At 45.2% G+C, this 17,452-nt stretch overlaps 1 protein-coding gene across 4 annotated transcripts in view; it reads right to left on the bottom strand.

The window, feature by feature from the left end:
• Positions 1-17,452, bottom strand: part of ptprfa (protein tyrosine phosphatase receptor type Fa) — a 168,649-nt gene that overhangs the window by 52,975 nt on the left and 98,222 nt on the right. For 2 of the 4 annotated variants that reach the window (XM_061240147.1, XM_061240148.1), the window contains exons 10-13: positions 16,386-16,530; positions 13,407-13,712; positions 9,561-9,754; positions 510-536 (exon numbers count right to left, since the gene is read on the bottom strand). In XM_061240147.1, coding sequence (XP_061096131.1) covers positions 510-536; positions 9,561-9,754; positions 13,407-13,712; positions 16,386-16,530 — 672 coding nt within the window. The remainder of the gene's footprint in view (positions 1-509; positions 537-9,560; positions 9,755-13,406; positions 13,713-16,385; positions 16,531-17,452) is intronic. The other 2 variants (XM_061240149.1, XM_061240150.1) reach the window with 2 other exon arrangements.

The raw sequence follows: 17,452 nt of genomic DNA, 5'->3' as shown, positions 1-17,452 counted from the left end.
CAACGTATAGAAAAGAAAAACGGAGGGGCTCAAAGATCAAACAGCGTTGTGCAATGGATCTTCAGAGAGAAGGAAGAGGGGGCATATGTCTGTAGAGGACATCTGAGCCGCTGGTAGATCTGAAGGTCGGAAACTGATTATTGTTAGACTATATAAACACGTGACCATGCCAATTAGGTGGGATGCACTACTACTGTGCAGTGTGGGTGGGGGCAAGTAGAGGTGAGGTGGAGGTGGAGGTTGGGGGGGGGGCTCCTACTGTTGAAGTAGGCAAGGAGAGGAGATGGGGTTTCATGCTGCTGCACAAGCTGCTTGTTCCAAGTCTATTAAGCACCTGAAAGACTTTAATTTAGATGGCAGAGAGAGAGAGAGAGAGAGAGAGAGACAGCCACAGACAGAGACGGGCAGACAGAGGGTGAGGGGAAGGGTTTTTCCAGAATTCCCAACGATCCCAGTCCCGCTCAGGAGGAAAAAACCCACACAAGCCAGCACACAGGTCAGTTACTCACATAGTCCGTCGACTCTTCAGCTTTCCACTGACAGAGGGAGACAGATTGAGGGAGAGAAAGGAGTCAACAAGACACATGGCAACAAAAAAAAAAGTCAGACTTTTTTTTTTTCTCTACTGAGGAACAGCTGTAAGAAGGGTCTTACAGCAGCATGCATCTCTGGGAAAAGTTATTTTGTTAAAAGGAGCTTTTTGGAGAGAAAATATAATACTTTGCTTAAATGGAGGTGAGTACGCTTTTTAGGCCGTTCAACACAGTGCCACCTGCTGGCAGGGGAATGCAGGCACAGTGTGTGTGTGTGTGTGTGTGTGTGTGAGAGTGAGTGATAAACTTGGCTCCATTCAGGATGATGTCAAAACATCCGGTGTCACAGCAAACGGAATCCTCACCTGTTCACCTGGAGGGAACTGAAAAGTTGGATGAAGGGATTAAGAAGCAACCCAGCATGTTATGCATGAACACCTCACCTGCAATGCGCATCCACATTCCGGTAACATTTTCTTTCGAAACAAAAGCAAGGCAAATTGAAAAATAATGAACGTCTAAAACAACCCCAGCAACACGTGCGTATTGAAGGAGACTCGTAGTCGCTGTTATGCACTGCCTTGTTATTCTGCCCTTGTTGTTATGATTTAATATCCTGACTGCTTGCTCTGACAGCCACATGAGGAAAAAACAACAACACCACGTACATCTAAAGCATTATCTCCACCACCATTATAATTCAGCTCAGGTTTACTGCAATGTAATAATTTGCTTGCGGGAGACTTATTGTCCCCCCTGCAGAGAAACCTTCAGGATTTAATTTCAATACATGGTCAACGGTCATTTGCTGGCCAGGCGGTCTTATGGGAGGGGAGGCTCTTTCCAGTTGCGAGCTTCCATGTCCCTTCAAGATGAGCAGAAATGGAAGGTAGAGCAGCACTAGCTGCAGCGATATGACGTATACGCAACTGAAACTGATCTTTGGAGGGGGGGAGTCGATTTCACTGATGCTAACCCTTTGCCACCCAAAGAGGGCAATTTCCACTTATTTTGCACTCGTCCTATCAATATTTCAAAAACCATTTACTATACACACATAGTTGAAGACTTAAATTAAAGAAGAGGCTGTACAGAAAAGTTATACTAAAATACTAAAAAATTACAAAAAGCCAAGGATCAACCCTGAAATGTTTGTGCACAAACTTGTGTCCAAAATATGGTAAAGATATCGACAGGAATTCAAATTCCACATGAGATGGACATCCATGTCCATCCCTACTGACGGGGCGCCACAAAAAGGCGAGCATTGGTGGGCTGAATGGCCTGTTCTCGCCATCACATTATGTTATGTTATGCTATGGTCTGTCGCAGCAGACGCTGCGGTTGGCACAACTGTTTATCTAAAAGCGTTGCTGAAAGAAAAGAGGGAAACATACACGCTACGAAACCGTCTCGACTTCAGAGAGGTACGTGGCTGTGTGCTCCTGCCTGTGAAATGGCACCCATGCGGAGTGTCAGAAAGGGCAGCACCTCCACGCTGCTCCTCAAAGCTGTGCTCCTCTCACCCGGCTCATCGCATCGGTGCAGTATCCACGCAGAGGGATAACGAGCCCTCCTGGATTGATCTGCGTGGGCGTCGTTAGACGGCAAATTCCACCGTGCGAGAGTAGCGGTGTGCTGAGCCACACTTCTGGAAAAGAACTGCGTGTGCACGTGTGTGTGTGTGTGTGTGTCAACACCCATGTGAACCAAAGAGGGTGTTGGGGTGGGGGGAGTGGGGGTGGTTCTGTGACTGGGGAGAGAGCAAGCGGGACAAACGCGTGATCTGACTTTTATTTTTTTCATTTCTGGAATGTGTTCACTGCTCCCGTTTATTACTGTTGCGAATACTCTATTTATGGCTTTTCATTTCATATTTCGTTTACCAGAGCACATATCACCTACATTCCCCTGGTGTGTGAATATGAGAGAGAGAGAGAGAGAGAGAGAGAAAGTGAGACAGCGACAGAGAGCAGGACTGACAGAGTTAGAGAGGGATGGAGAGAAAAAGAAAAAGAGAGAGACAGAGAGCAGGACTAAGTGAGTGAATGAGAGTGAGAGAGCACGAGACAGAGCCAAAGAGAAAAGAGAGGCGAGATGGGCGATTTAGCTTTCCCTCAGAATTGCTGTTGCGTGCCTGTCAGTGACTGGAGATCAAATTTCACCTTCAACGGCTGCCCTTCTGCTTATTCAGCAATGAGCTGGGGATTACATTTTTCTCCCCATCCACTCTCCAAGGCACTGCTCACCCATTCTCTCTGCTAGAATACACCAAAAAAATCAGCTGCCAGCCACCGCCAGAACCCTATCTCAGACAGGAAGGACTGTTTGTCTTATAAACAAGGCCGATGGATATTCGATTTTGCACGTTCGTTTCCGTAAGCAACATCTCTCATACCAGCCTAACGCGGACTGAAGGTGCTGCGGCAGAATTGATTCGGGGGAGGCACGACATCTGTATTCCGGTCGAGGCTGGTGCTGAGGAATGGAGGATGAAAGGCGATGTGGCTGTTCTCTTTGTACTCCTTCAAAAGCTTCTTTATCATAAAGGAGGTGCTATCAAGTGCTAAGCAAACAAGCTACCCACCAGCAACTGTACGGTATAAGTCAGACTCTTAATCATAAAACCATGCATTATATCCGGAGCGGAGAACAAAAAGAAAAAAAACATTAATAACAGCAGCTTATAACGATGGCTGTCCCGTTCCTCTTTAGCTGAATGACGAATGGTTTGCAATGCATATAATTGCTGCATTTGTTTGCGACGTTAGATTCGGATATAGGATACCAACTAAGTTCTCAAAAGCTTTGCTTTGGCTTGCCGGCGTCTCATCTCAGCAGTAATCCTTTCTCATTTTGGATATGGAGAAGATCACAAAACTCTGCCTTTGGTGCCAAGACGGTGCCAGCTGCTTTCGGAAAACACGAACAAAAGTAAAGTTGAGGACTAAAAAAAAAAAAAATAAAGAAAGAAAATTTATGGCTTAAAAAAAGAAATGTTGAGAGGCAGGCTGAAAAAAAGAATGGTTGTTGCTGGCAGGAGGAAACCGTCTGCCATGCTCTGTATTCTGCGAGCCTCCATTTTGAGATGGCCAAGGTCTCAAAGCCACTGGAGCAGCCGAGTGTGGAGCTTTTTGAAAAGCAGCTTTGATGGGCTGAGGAAGTGGGGAGCCCTCTGCAGCCACAGCTCCTCCAAAATGCAAGCAGAGGATGCTGGGAATCCATACTGCCTACTCTCCTCAGCAGAGGATGCTGGGAATCCATACTACCTACTCTCCTCAGCAGAGGATGCTGGGAATCCATACTGCCTACTCTCCTCAGCATGTCATGGTGGGAATACCATACTACCTACTCTCCTCAGCACGTCATGGTGGGAATACCATACTACCTACTCTCCTTAGCATGTAATGGTGGGAATACCATACTACCTACTCTCCTCAGCAGGGAATGCTGGGAATCCATACTGCCTAATGTCCTCAGCAGGTGATGGTGGGAATACCATACTGCCCACTCTCCTCAGCAGGGAATGCTGGGAATCCATACTGCCTAATGTCCTCCAGTGAAACTCCTGAAGTGAGAGATAATTCACGGTGAAGGTTAGGGGAGCAGAAACTTGGGAGATACAAACCGAGTTATGGACTGACTGGTCAGCCAAGCGGTATGAATTCTAATATGAAACAGCGATAGCTCCTCGTGTAAACTAAAGCACACTTTGTAATGCACTGCTCAACACATTGACAGGTGCATTTATCAAGTCACCTTGCTCGAAGCATTTTAGGTTGAGCTGAGTACTGAGAAGGCGCAAACTCGTCAACAGCCTGCTGCTTGCATTTCAAAGTTCCCTTACTGATGCCATGTCTTTTCCGATATGCCTCAAACCTTCCCCTCCCTTGTTTTGAACTTACAGCCTAGTCAGTGTATGAAGCGTAACATTTTTGGGGGTTTTGGGTAAGTTTTCAGTTTCTCTGACAGGCATACATTCCTTATGACATTTCAACATTTTCAATGTTGATATTTTTGAGAGTGCAAGAATGTAGAAACTGTATTCTTTTGTCAACTACAGATGGATTTATCAACTATGGACATTATTTTGATGTTATTATGCTGCATCCTTCAGAAAGATGATGTAGAACAAAATTAAAGTAATTAAAGTAACGATTGCAATTAATTGCTCAGATTAAAATCAGAGTACTCAGTAATTTGCGCTCATCACTATTTCGTCAGCTGAGAAGGGACCATCAAAGTTGACGCATCAAAAGTCTGCCTGTGATTTTCTGCAAAGGATGAACATGCCCATCTGTGTGTTAATGGAGAATGCATTTTCAGAAGACTGCCAGGCTGGACTCCATAGCCCTGACAAAGAGAGCCAAAAAGGCTGACTCTCAAGCCTCCCCATCCCCTGTGGGATTTAAGGCCGTAACAATCTCTTTTTACCATAATGTGCCTCGCTTTTGGGCATCCAGGCTTCCTTTTACCAGGTGGAGTCTTATTCTGAATGCAATTTTCAAGACACAACACAGGTCAGTTCTGAGTATGTGACCTAGCCATCTGAATAGTCACCATTTGATTTCAAGGTCAACACTCTGGCAGTCAGTTCTTCGACAGAGTTCTCAGCTGGTGATTTTTGTTAGACTGGAAGATGCAGCAGATTCTCAAAAACACCCATCATGGAAAGATTCCAATTTGCTCATGTCAGATTTTACGACACACAAGCATTCTGAACCGTACAGCGACAATCACCATTAACTCATACAGTACACCTCAGATCAATGTGTAGTGGCCATGGACCATTGTGAACTAGGACACCTGAATGCACGCATAACTGCATCGCTCGAGTTTGTCCAATAGGATGTTTATAATAATTGCCCTACAACCATTATTACCAGTGAATTATAACTCTATTAATCTCAGAATCCAGTCCTGGAGGGCTGCAGTGTCTGCAGGTTCATGTGTTTCCTTTCAATCACCAGTCTTAAAAACAAGGTGTGAGGACTCTTTAGTAATAATAGCCAATCAATAACTGGCGTTCACAGCTTAAGTGCTGAAATGCACCAAGAAACCAGCAGACCCTTTGAGACTTGAGTTTGAAATCACTGACTTATAATAAGGCAATCAAACGCGCATGGTTAAAATTAACAGCATAAGTACGCCAAGAAAATTGACTGCATAACTGCATAATCTTGTGTAGTATGCTGTAACTTTTTACCATCGTTTTCCAAAGACCTATTTTAGGAATAATGTAACCGCACTTCCTGGTTTTTGGCAATAAGGCTACAAAAGGCTGCAGCTGCTTTTTACTACGCGGTGTTAGTGATTCCTCTTCCAAGAGAAAAAAACATTTGAGTGTTTGCTGTCTCTCCTGAATTATACACGATTACATCCTCTCGGGTTACATTTGAACTGTCAGAATTTATTTGGCAGCGCACTGCTTATGAAGTGGATTGTTACATTAAATTAAATGTTAAGTTATTGTGGAGGTTATGTTAAGCATTTTTTGCAACAAATAGGAAACAACAACTGAAATCTAAAACCCAGACTAAAATCGCATCATGAATGTACTTTTCCAACCCCTTATTTTCACAGATAGAAAAAAGTTACACTTGTTCAAAAAAGCATAATATATTAGAAAAAATATACCGTTTGACTCAAAAAAGCACAGGAACATAAAATCAAAACAATATGTAAAAAATGTAGTCACTGAATGAGACCCAGTTATGGTTAGAGCTTCGGAAAGATTACCTTGATTACCACTGTATACAAATGTATGTGTTATTCATTTGAACTATGGTTTATAAGGGAAAAAAATGTCCTTCAAATATAAGGCTACAGTAATGCATTGCATTGCAATCAATAAAGGATTCACAGTTTTGGTGAATTTTTACACTGCTTTTAAACCAACAAAAACTTCTGTTCCAAACCTCTGGAAATAATGAGTTTGTATCTCAGTTTCTACTGTATTCCCCCTAAGCAGCTGCGACTGGAAGTACTCCACTCCATTACACAGTGAAGTGGAGGGGAAAATAGGTAGTTCCAGGTGCAAATTTCAATGCACACAGCAACGCCAGCATGTGGGCCCATATGCTTGCTTATGCACACAATAACATATGCACACACACTCTGAGCGCTCAAAAATAGTTGAATATAGCCGTTTGCTACACGCAAGAGACTTCTAAGCCGGTGGGGGGCCTATGAAGGTGTGAAAATACGCCCAATAAAAGAAAGACTGAACAAGTGTCAACCATAAGAAGCAATGCATCATAAAATGGTGGCAAGTAGTTTGCAATTAAGAGCTTATATGTTGGTACGCAAGCTCCATAGACAATAATTTGATATAATTTATTTTCTTCTATTACTGCTTTGTGCTAAAACAGGGAATGTAATTAAAAGATGACTATGACGTGGGTAAACAAAGCAGTTCTCACTGAAAAAACAACTTGTGGGACTACAGCCCAGATTCACTGATAATACTTTTTAGTGCTTTATTCAGATTCTGCAAGCCTCCATGCAAGCTAAGGCTGAGCTGACATGAAGGGTAAAAACGCGGCCCTGTTTCGACAGATTTAGGTTCAAAACTTGAATGAAGAAGGAGGGCCGCAAGAGTGCAGGAGACATAAACACAGGCGCACAGCAGGGCAGCCTGAACTGGCAGTCAGAGTCACATAAAAAAGCGAACTTGCCAAAACATTCATCATCGAGCGACATTTTCTACTCCTACACCTGCTACAAACTACCAGCCATGTGCATAGTTTGAGCTAACAAAAAAAAGCACGGAAAACATCCGATCGTGTCCGTGGAATGGGAGCACACGTTGGTAGCGTGAAACGTGTGAGTGAGCTTTGCCAAGCTAGGTGAAAAAGAAAAAAAAAGAGAGGTGAGAATGAGCCCTCTTATGAAAACATCTCTGCGGAGCATGTAGTAAACAACGTTTGACAGGTCTATCTCCAGGACCACTGTGACGAGGCTTCGGGCCTGGCCAGGTCTTAAGCCTGGCGATAAATCTACTCTCGTAATCAGGTTCTGCCGCTAATGCCCTGAGTAGAATGTAAACTCATCTGAGGCAAGGCCACTTGACAGTTGAGCTGAGTCGACAAGATTTCAGGAGGGGGACCAGAGGGCGGCAGTACGTGTTGTTTGAAGGTGCACAGACCCATATCAATGCAGTGAGCAGGCTGAGATACAGCAGAAAAGAACCTGCAAAAACGTGAACGCAAATAGTACAGAATATTTTCTCTGGAAAATGCAAAAACAGAAGAAATGTAAGCGGTGGTGTTAATTTAATGAGATTTTAATTTTTTTTTTTTTTAAACGCACTTCGTTGTACGTCGCTCTGTATAAGAGCGTATGCTAAATGCCATGTAATGTAATTAAATTAGAGAAGGACGACTCCGTCACGGCCGTTAGAGTCTGACCTTGAAAAGAGCTTGTGAAGCAAAGCCGCATTGTATTGGAGGAGAAGATATTGGGCTTTACAGTCAGATATTGACTTGAAAAAAGTTCAAGGCCAATACTCTCCTGTTCAGGCCTAGCAATATTTTATTGCCTCGCCCAGACCACACGCGAAAATCATTATTTTTAGCTCAGCATTAGATCCCCATCCCCATCCTTATCCATGGCGAGCCCTTGTTGCTCTTTTTTCTCTTCTGTTTGAGCAATTGGCCAAGTTTGATTTGAGATACACACGTTATTGTGTGTAAGCACTCTCAGAACAAATCTAATTAATAATGTGTATTATAAACTGTATTCTTAAGAAATATTTGCCAAGCTATTATGTCTGCATACACAATAGTCAAAATAATAAGCAGCTGGTGCATTTTCAGTATTGTACCGAATTCAAGATGTTGTCCAATTCACTTTTTCACAGAGAAAAATAAATGGTAAAATAAAGAATGAACAAACCGTTATTTCCTTAATAGGCAGGAAATGGTTTCACTTGGACAGGACAACCGTAAACTTGGCAGACACCCATACGTAAGTAGACCCTGCCTGTTAAATCAGGTGTGCACAGTTACAATTACATTTCTTCACAGCACCTCATGTCAAACTTCTTTCCAGTCAACTCGATGGTGGGTTATGCTTACTCAAACAAATCAGAAATGCTTGTTGTATGGCAGAATGCACAAGAGCAAACGCGTGTTTATGCAAGCTAATTCCTGCATAACAATCAGAGGTCTGACATTAGAAGCAGCCTCTCTCTTCTTTGACAAAGGGCGGCTTAGATATTCATGAATTTATGAACCTCAGTTCAGGATTAAAATCTTTGTTCCATCTCTCGCATAAAGCTCCCTCATTCAGGCAATATAAAGTTGAGGTGAGAGCAAGGAAAAACATTGGAGAATAACAAAGCAGTGCGCTTGTATTAATATTAAGTCACAAAGGGGTACCAAATCTTAATCAGCCAGCAACGTAATGTCATATACCCATGTACAATCTTCCTTATGATTTGGTTTGTATCTCACCTTTTGAATATTTACTGTCCTTCCTGAGAATCGTGTCTCTCTGTCTCTAGTTGAATGTAAAGGCTTTTATTAACCCTTTCAGTCCCAAGAGAGCCATATGGCACACAAGCGTAACTACCGTAAAATTGAAATGACTTGCTATACTATTGTCTTGAGGCTCTATTACAACCCTACAAAATTTTCTGAACGACAGCCAAAACCCCTTTGGATTTGTGTGGAGCGACTTCCGATTGGGCTTGGGACTAAAAGAGTTAACAATGAGCAGTAGCGCAGAAACTATTGCCTTCCACGTTTTGAAATGAGGAAGCTAATCACAAGCTAATCACACTGGCCCAGAATGGCTGAACGGTTTGTGCTAGGGGAGGAAGCACTAGTCTGCTAAGTCCTAGCTGGCAGAACAACGCCACAGAGCAGAAGACAACAGATATGCGATTCAAGGGAATGGCTGGAGTGCTTCAGCCAAGGAGCCAATTAAAATTCATTTCTGCCAATGGCTCTTCGGTTGACTGGAGAGGGTGAAAAGGCGGATGGCCAATTCGACGCTGGCAGGCGGTTTTGGGAAGAGCAGTACCTGGGCCTCTGGCAGTGCCACATCCATAATGTTGGGCTGTCCGTGGGGCTCCCCGTCCTCCAGCCGAGAGTAGATGACCTGGTACCCCCGGATCTGGCCGTGCTGCTTCGCCGAGAGGGGTGCCTTCCACGTCACCCGAATGGCGGTGGAGTTCACCGGCTCGGCCTCCACCTTTCTCGGGGGGGCACCCGGCACTGTGCGGGGAAGCGAGGAGGAGGGGGGAACGTTAAAAACAGATTCCCACAGCACTTGGGCTCGCCCTCGTTCTGGGGTGAGGCAATGCGGCGATGGTTATGTCTCTTCTCGGGGTCTTGAGATCCTTAGCAGCACCTCAGCCGTCCAACCGGAAAACAATGTACCATTCGGACATCATTAAAGCAAAGCACACTCAGCACAAAAGTACATTAATGGACATTTCTAGAAAAGTTAGAATAAGTTCCAGGTAGAGACACACAAAGCAGTGAGCAGCGGTGTTAACAGTGGGCTGCCTTATCAGTAGGACAGCTATAACGCGAACTGGAGGAAATTGTATAGTAAACTGAGCCAATCCAACAGTATGTATGTATGTATGTATGGTTTCTTCAAGTATTTTTACAGCAAGAAGCAAGAAACTATCTTCCTATACCTGCCCCCAACAGAATTTCAGTATATAGTATAATGCTATTTTCTTGGATGACAAAAATAAGTTGCAGAGAAAATATTTTTTTAAAAGTGTGGTGCACTGCAAGATATAAGTATGGTTTTTGAGATTAAGATCAGAGACTCATCTCCACTACAGGGTAGTATGGTACAAAAATGAATGGCTGGGCCTCGATACCTTGTACATTGCGTTACGTCGAATTACACGTGCCACTTGACGCAGTTAAGACAGGGAAAAAAGCAGGGTTTACAATATGAAAGCGGAGGCACAACGCCGATGAGAACATGACGGAACGGCTCTAGTTTCAAGCTTCAGTTAATGCTGTATTTCTGTACTGCGTTCTGCCTTGACCTTCGGAGCGTGGTGAGCGTACGAGCTGGAGCGCAAAGCCGTGGCCCGAGGGCTCAGAGAGAATCGCGGGAGAAAGCGGCTCGGCAGCAGCAACGCTGCAGGCACCCGTGAACGATCAGCCTGTTTGAGTGTTTTCAGACACGCAAAATCAGTCCGGAGGACACCTGTGCCTGGTGGGCTTTTTTATTTTATTCATAACCATTCTCTTGATACGTTAAAATGGCTGAAAACAGGTGTTCAAGTGTTTTTTTTGTGTTTTTTTTACTTAAACTTACCTTAATTGCATGCAGGCTTTGACCAGGTGTGAGCGCTTTCAGTGCCTGAATCTGACATATTTTATTTTATCTCTCAGTCTGTCACTTCATTTAAAAAATTGTAACCTTTTTCCTAAAGGAATCATTTGCCACAATCAGATGAAATTGGTTGATTTGACTGATGTATGAGTGCTAGGATATGTGGAGCACTGTCAGAGAGTAAGTCTTGTTGAAACTCGTTTTACTATTATTTTTTACCTTGCCTGAACTTACATAAGCAGAAATCTCCTCTGGGTAAATTCAGAATGAAAGGCATGCTATTTTTAGAGAAAATGGAGTCGGTAATGGTGTAGACAGCCTTTGGCTTGGGTAGACCAATTCTACCTGTTCTTGTTTATCCTCCTGAGACCCGACAGAAAAATGTACACATTTAAATTTCAACTTAATCAAAAGTGCTTTTGATGACAAAAACATGTTGCAGTGAAAATATTTTCAAAAACATTATTTATATTATTATCACTCCATGACCTTTGTCATTTAGGTTACAGCAGAGTGTTTCTTGAATTTAAGACCAGAGACTTTTGTCCCCTACTGGAGACAAAAAAAAAAACCTGCCAATTCTCAGGAGGATATTCCCTGGTCTCGCTTAAGCTTTAGCCACAGTTGGTTTCAGCCAGCTCCAAAACCTATTTTTCCATATAGTCACTCTCGCTACTTCAGTAAAGTCACTAATACCCTTTCTGTTTGAAGCTCTGGCACAAAGGAAATCTTGCACACATCGCCTGGTAGTCAGGACGGAGCAGCCGGTGAGGACTTTGATGGTAATTTGATGAGCCTGGAGAGATAGTGAGGAACATATCGGCCCAGTCGCTTGGGGGCTACGCCTGTCCCCACTCTAACCGAAACGTTTCATTTAGCAGGGAGTCGAGCCGAGCTTCCAAGCAGAGGCTGGTGGAGCCATTTTGTTTGCAGGGAATGGAGGATGGATCCAGCTCCAGTGAGATGTAAAATTTCTTTAATTACAGAGTGCAAAATTGGATGCATTTCAGTGTATTAAGACAAATTAATTACGGAGCCTTAAAAGCCCAACAGGCTGCAGCTCACAATTTAGCAAGGAGAGGTTCTCCGGCTGCCGCTTCAGCTGTGTGGATGCTACTCATTTTTAAAAAGTACTTAAGACTTATGCAATATTTGCACATTATAATTTCTGTTGTAATTTGTTTGTCTGCCACACGAACATTAGAGATAATCATTCATTAGACCGACACAATGTCAATATTTTATTCTGTCTGTTGATGGCGAGGGAGACTAGCCTCCCTTGAAGCATACTTTTCGGCATTTTCTCTCACTGAGAGAGGCCGAAGCCCTGTGGTCAGGGGCCGATTATTTTTCGGGAACAGGCAGATGCCGAAAAAGCCATAAGCCAGAGGGCATAGATGGAAGACCAAACAAATAAATAAAGAAAGAAATAAAGATTAAATAGTGGGAATGTTACGGAAAAGGCATTGGGGAGCAATGGGAAGCAGGAAGCAGAGCGGGCTCAGTCGTGTGGACGTGGTTCTGTGCTTGGTGGAGCGGGGAAAATCCTGTTAGCAAAAACAAAGCTTTTGCTGTTTCTTGGAGGGGGTAGGGGGGAGAGAAGGTGCTGGATTAAGGCGGTCGCGGCCCCGGAAGAGAGAACGGCTGTCCTAAGATGGGTCGGACACTGAAGTGGGCCTGGGGCCTAACTGTCCCCCTGGTACGCCGCCCTGATCCCCCCGCGGAATGCCAAATGGTCCGGGGGCCGGTGCCGAGCCGGGGACAGCAAAGAGCAGCTGGTTGGCATAGAGGCAGGGTGCCAGGTGCCCCCACCCTCAAATCCACCAACGGTCTAACCTCCGGCACCGCCGCTCTCCACACAACAGATGTGGACGATATAAACGGAATGAAGGACCGGGGAATCAAACTAATAAAGACAATAGGGCGTATAAAACGATTATAAAATGGCGGGGAGAAGGGAGAGGGGGAGGGCGGGTTGCAAAGGGCGCCGCCGGGATTGGCCCGTCAGCCGGAACGATGGCTGGCCTCTCGCAGAAGATACGGCCGCTACCTCGGCGCCGAGGAGATTAGCATTTTAGCGGCGGCGAGGCGAGGCAGAGAGCGGGCTTTATGGGCGCTGAAAGGGCCACGCAATATGCCACGGCGGACTTCAGCCATCTGGAAAGCCCCGCCCGCTTATCGGCGCACTTTGATTGAGAGGACCAGGAAAAGAGCAGGTCTGTCTCCGAGGGAACCAGCTGGACCGTTTGCATTTGCAAAGCTAAAAATGAACCTGGGAAATTTAATTCTAGCCCATATTAATGTTTTGAATGGCACATTTTTTTGAAAACACAATTCCCTCCGTTCCCTGTTCCCTCTGTCTGACTTGAGTAGATACCCCTTTATACTTTACCTATACAGACAGCTCTTGTGAGGCTTCCACCAGCCTGGTCAGCTACAGACAACACAATAGGACATACAGACAAACAGACAGGCAGGCAGACATGCAGACATGCAAGCAGGCAGGCCATTGGGAGGAACAGCAGAATAAATGAAAGGGGAAGTGGTGGGGGGCAGACGTACCGTCCTCGTTGGTTCGGACAAGCTTGGCGGGGCTCTCGGGGCCTGGCCCCACGTCGGTGTGAGCCCTCACCCACACCCGGTACTCGGTCCACTTCTCGAGGCCCTCCAGCACGTGGCTGGAGGCTTCCGCCTCGATGCCCGCCGTCTCGTGCCGCTCCGTGTCTTCCCCGCCGACCGACTGGTAGGCCACGGTGTAGCGCACGATGACGCCGTGCCGACTGGCGGCGGGGGGCGCCGCCCAACTCACCTTGATACTGGTGGAGCTGAGACTGACCAGGTGCACCTCCTGAGGGGGTGCGGAGGGGGCTGCGGAACACAACCGAGGGAGGGAGCGGATCAAGCAGGAGGGGAGGGGAGAGGAGGGGAGGGGAGGGAGGTGCTTTTTCTGGACTGGGAGAAAACTGGCTTGTTTACACACCGGTTTCTTTCCGGGAGCGTCTCGTTTTTTGAAAGACTGACATGGTCGTCATGGAGACCACGTAGTTCTGAAAATGTGGCTTGCGAAGCTTTTAGCACATACAAAACTAGTAACACAGTCACTGGTCATGTTATTGGTTTTGTGTGTGCTAAAAGGCTTTTTATCTGCTAAATGTCTTAGTAAATCAGGCAACTTAAAGTCAAGTTTGGTTATCACACACTGAGAGCTGAGAACGTACATTTGGGCTGCAGCCCGCAGCTAGTAAGCCGGGGCAAGTAAGGTTTCAATATGGCCGACTGTAACATCCGGGCACAGAGCGTGAGACTTGCTCAGAGACCAGCCCTCAGAAGGGCAGGAGGTTGGACTGAGTCTAACCCTGTACAAGGATACAAGCCTACTGCATTCACTATTCACACACCTGCATGCTGGGCTTGCCATTAAGAACAGATACCGTCATGGTTTGAGAAAGCCCAGCGAACGGAAGTGGAGTCTCCCTTACACACCCACATCTTGATCTACAGCACTCAGTGGTCTATCAGTAGTGGAGGTTCACTTTTAGAATCTTATTTTGTAAATTCATGTTGCCAATTCTCCACAGTCCAGAAGTAAATCAAAAGACTAGACAGTCAAAACAATGGCAATGGCAAAAACTAACAAACGAGGGTCATCAAAAGGACAGTGGTATGTGTACATGCGGATGCCAGAGAACCTTTACAATGCAAGGCAGTACAAAAATACAAGGTTCCAAAAAAATGGTAGGAAAGAGATAACAGGAAGAGGAAGCATATCCTTCACATGCCAACTTGCATTTTTAGTGACCAGAGCAGCAAGGCTGTGCTAGCCACCTAAATTAATTAATTTCACACATTTGGCCAGAAACAGATTTCACATGATGTGTGGGTTCAAAGAGGGGGCACGTGGTGGAGCAGGACTCCTGCTGGCGTGTTACATGCTCTGTCAGAGAGGGGAGAGAGTGTGTGAAGTGAGTGAAGAGATGGTGTGAGAGAAAATGGGGGTGGGAGAGAAAGAGAGTGTGAAAAGAAGGGGATTGAGAGGGCATTAGAGGGAGAAAGTGAATGAGAGACAGAGCTAGAGAGACACAGATGGAGAACTACAGAGGGAGACAGGAAGAGACAGATAAAGAGTGAGAGGAACAAGAGAGAGTGAGAGCTACAGACAGCAACAGAGACAAAAAATGAGAACAGAATGAGAGGGAGGGAGTAAGACAAAATGAGACAAAGAATGAGAGACAGACAGTGACAGAGCAAGAGAGAACAAAAGAAACAGTGAGTGAGATAGAGTAACAGATAGAGACAGAGAGTGAAAAAAAAAAAATTGTGAGTGAGAGAGCAACCGAGAGATAGAGCAAGAAACAAAGAGGAAGACAAAGAGAGAGACAGAGAAACCGATAGAGGGAGAGAACAAGAGAGAGACACAGAGCGAGACAGAGCTACTCCCCCATGTAACATGCCAGCACAACTCCAGGGACTCTGACTCACTCTGTCAAAAGGCGAAGATAAGGAGCTGGAATCAGAGGCAGATTTTTGGGCCTTGGGTACCTAGCCTTGGCTCCTGTGGGACCTGAACCCTGGGTAGGCTGAGGTTTTCACGGTTGACAAGTAAAACAAATGACTTAGAATAAGCTCAGATTCCTTTTGCAACCCGTCATAAATATTTCAATAAGTTCAGCTGTGTATACCCCGCTGAGCAGAAGCAGGTCTGTCAAAACCGCTAACTTCACCTTATTAGAGGTAAAGTGGGAAGGGAAGAGAGACGCGGTTTGTGCCGCTTGTGGCACGTCACATTTTCATTGGGATTTGGAAACCGCGCAACTTTGTTGTCAAAAGTGCAGTGTTGTGAATTATTTTCATTCTTCAGTCTGATCATTTCTGTGGTTACATCTTGGGGATGGACAGAAACATCTTGCCTAAAAGGGTATGCACACTACCGCCATGTGTTCTGTCCTCTCATGCCCACAGATATTCAGAACAGATGCCACAACCAGCCAATGTGTGCCTGAACATATTTGTACGCGTTCGACTGAGCAGTCAAGATGCTCACACAGCTATGCAAGCTCTCTCTCCCTCTGTGTTGGGTATTTACAATAGACAATAACATGGCTGCCCTGACACTGCACATATCCCATAGGTTTACTGAGTGTGGCCGGTGCATTCTGGAACCTTCTTCTATCTCCCATGCGGTCTGGCTGTGGCCTGCTCCCCTACAGACGGACAGCCAAGACTGGGGTAGGAAACATGCTTTGCTGCTCCGATATAAAAATCACAAGCGTATCGGATCAGAAAACGTGCAGTTTTCAAGAGCACGTTTCTCATACGCATTTTCAATCACAAAACCACAATGCATTTCTCCACAGTGAACGTACCTTGGCACCATTTTGTCAGTGAACAAAGCTGTCCCTTTGTTTAGGAGCTAACTGTGGCACAAAAAGATTTCAGAGGCTCAAAAAGCCAAATGTGATAGAGGGGCCATCTCCTGCTCAGCAGAGTGGGAAGTAGAAGGTGTAGGCGTTTGGGTCAGGGGAGGGGAGGGGGTTGACTTACTGGACTGTGCAGTTCGGGCCTCTACAGGCTGAGTGTAGACCCCTAGGCCCACTTCGGAGCGGGCTGCCAGGGAGAACATATAGAGGGTGTCTGGCTTCAGGCCTTCCACAGCGTAGGAGCCGGCAGGGTTGAAGGTGACGTGGAACTGTGGAAGAACAAAGTGACAACATTATTCAAGCATTGTATCCCACTGAACACAAGCGCCAATCGCACTTTGGTGTCAGCGTTGTGCGGTGCATTAACATCACATTCATTTGGCCCGTGCCATTACAGAAAGTGGCACAAAGTGTTTTCAGTAAAAGAGGAAAAAATTACAACACCGCCCCTGTAATGACAGCAATACTTAAAGGCAGTAGGAGTAAAATAGGACAAGCTAGTGTCATCAGCTACACAGTTAGCATGTCCAGACTGGCCAGCTGTGTCACTGAGGCTTGGACAGTGGGTTGGTATTTCCTACTGTGACGGCAGATATTGATGTGTGTGATTAGAATCGCTGGTGAATGCATGCAAAAACCCGAGCTACAGGCTCATTTCTGAACCGTTGTCACATCTTCTGCCTTGGGGACAGAAAGCAATAGTTTTGTAAATGTAAACAAATTAAGTTAAGTTACAGAATAAACATCCCCCGCAACAAGTTATGAGCAAAAGTTTAAACAAATGAAACTATGATGGTTGCCAAACGACTGAGCAAAATCAAAACCTGCATGCTGTGATGCTCTCCAAAAACAGTGACTTAGCTTCAACTGGCTGCCATCTATTCCAGCACATATTTAGATGGGGGAAACATGATATAAAACATAAATTATTATGGGGTCACATTAAATGAACTCCCAAGGCATGCAGGGAAAAAGGAGACTGTGTGCGCCTTTCAAAAAGTTTAAATGCCAAAGCAAAATTTGTGATGGGTATACAGACATGCGGGACAACTACTGTAGTGTATATAATGACGTATTGATCAGCAATCTTCGAGAATTCCCCTTTCTCAGTGGCCACATTGCAGATCTGACTGCAAAAGGTTATATCGAGATGATTGATGAGAAGAACCTTTCTTTGAACCAGTGGAGAAA

This window comes from Conger conger, chromosome 4 (assembly GCF_963514075.1).
Source record: "Conger conger chromosome 4, fConCon1.1, whole genome shotgun sequence".
Taxonomy (NCBI): Eukaryota; Metazoa; Chordata; class Actinopteri; order Anguilliformes; family Congridae; genus Conger; species Conger conger.
Note: the sequence above shows the minus strand (reverse complement) of the source record. Positions and strands in the feature narration are given on the sequence as shown.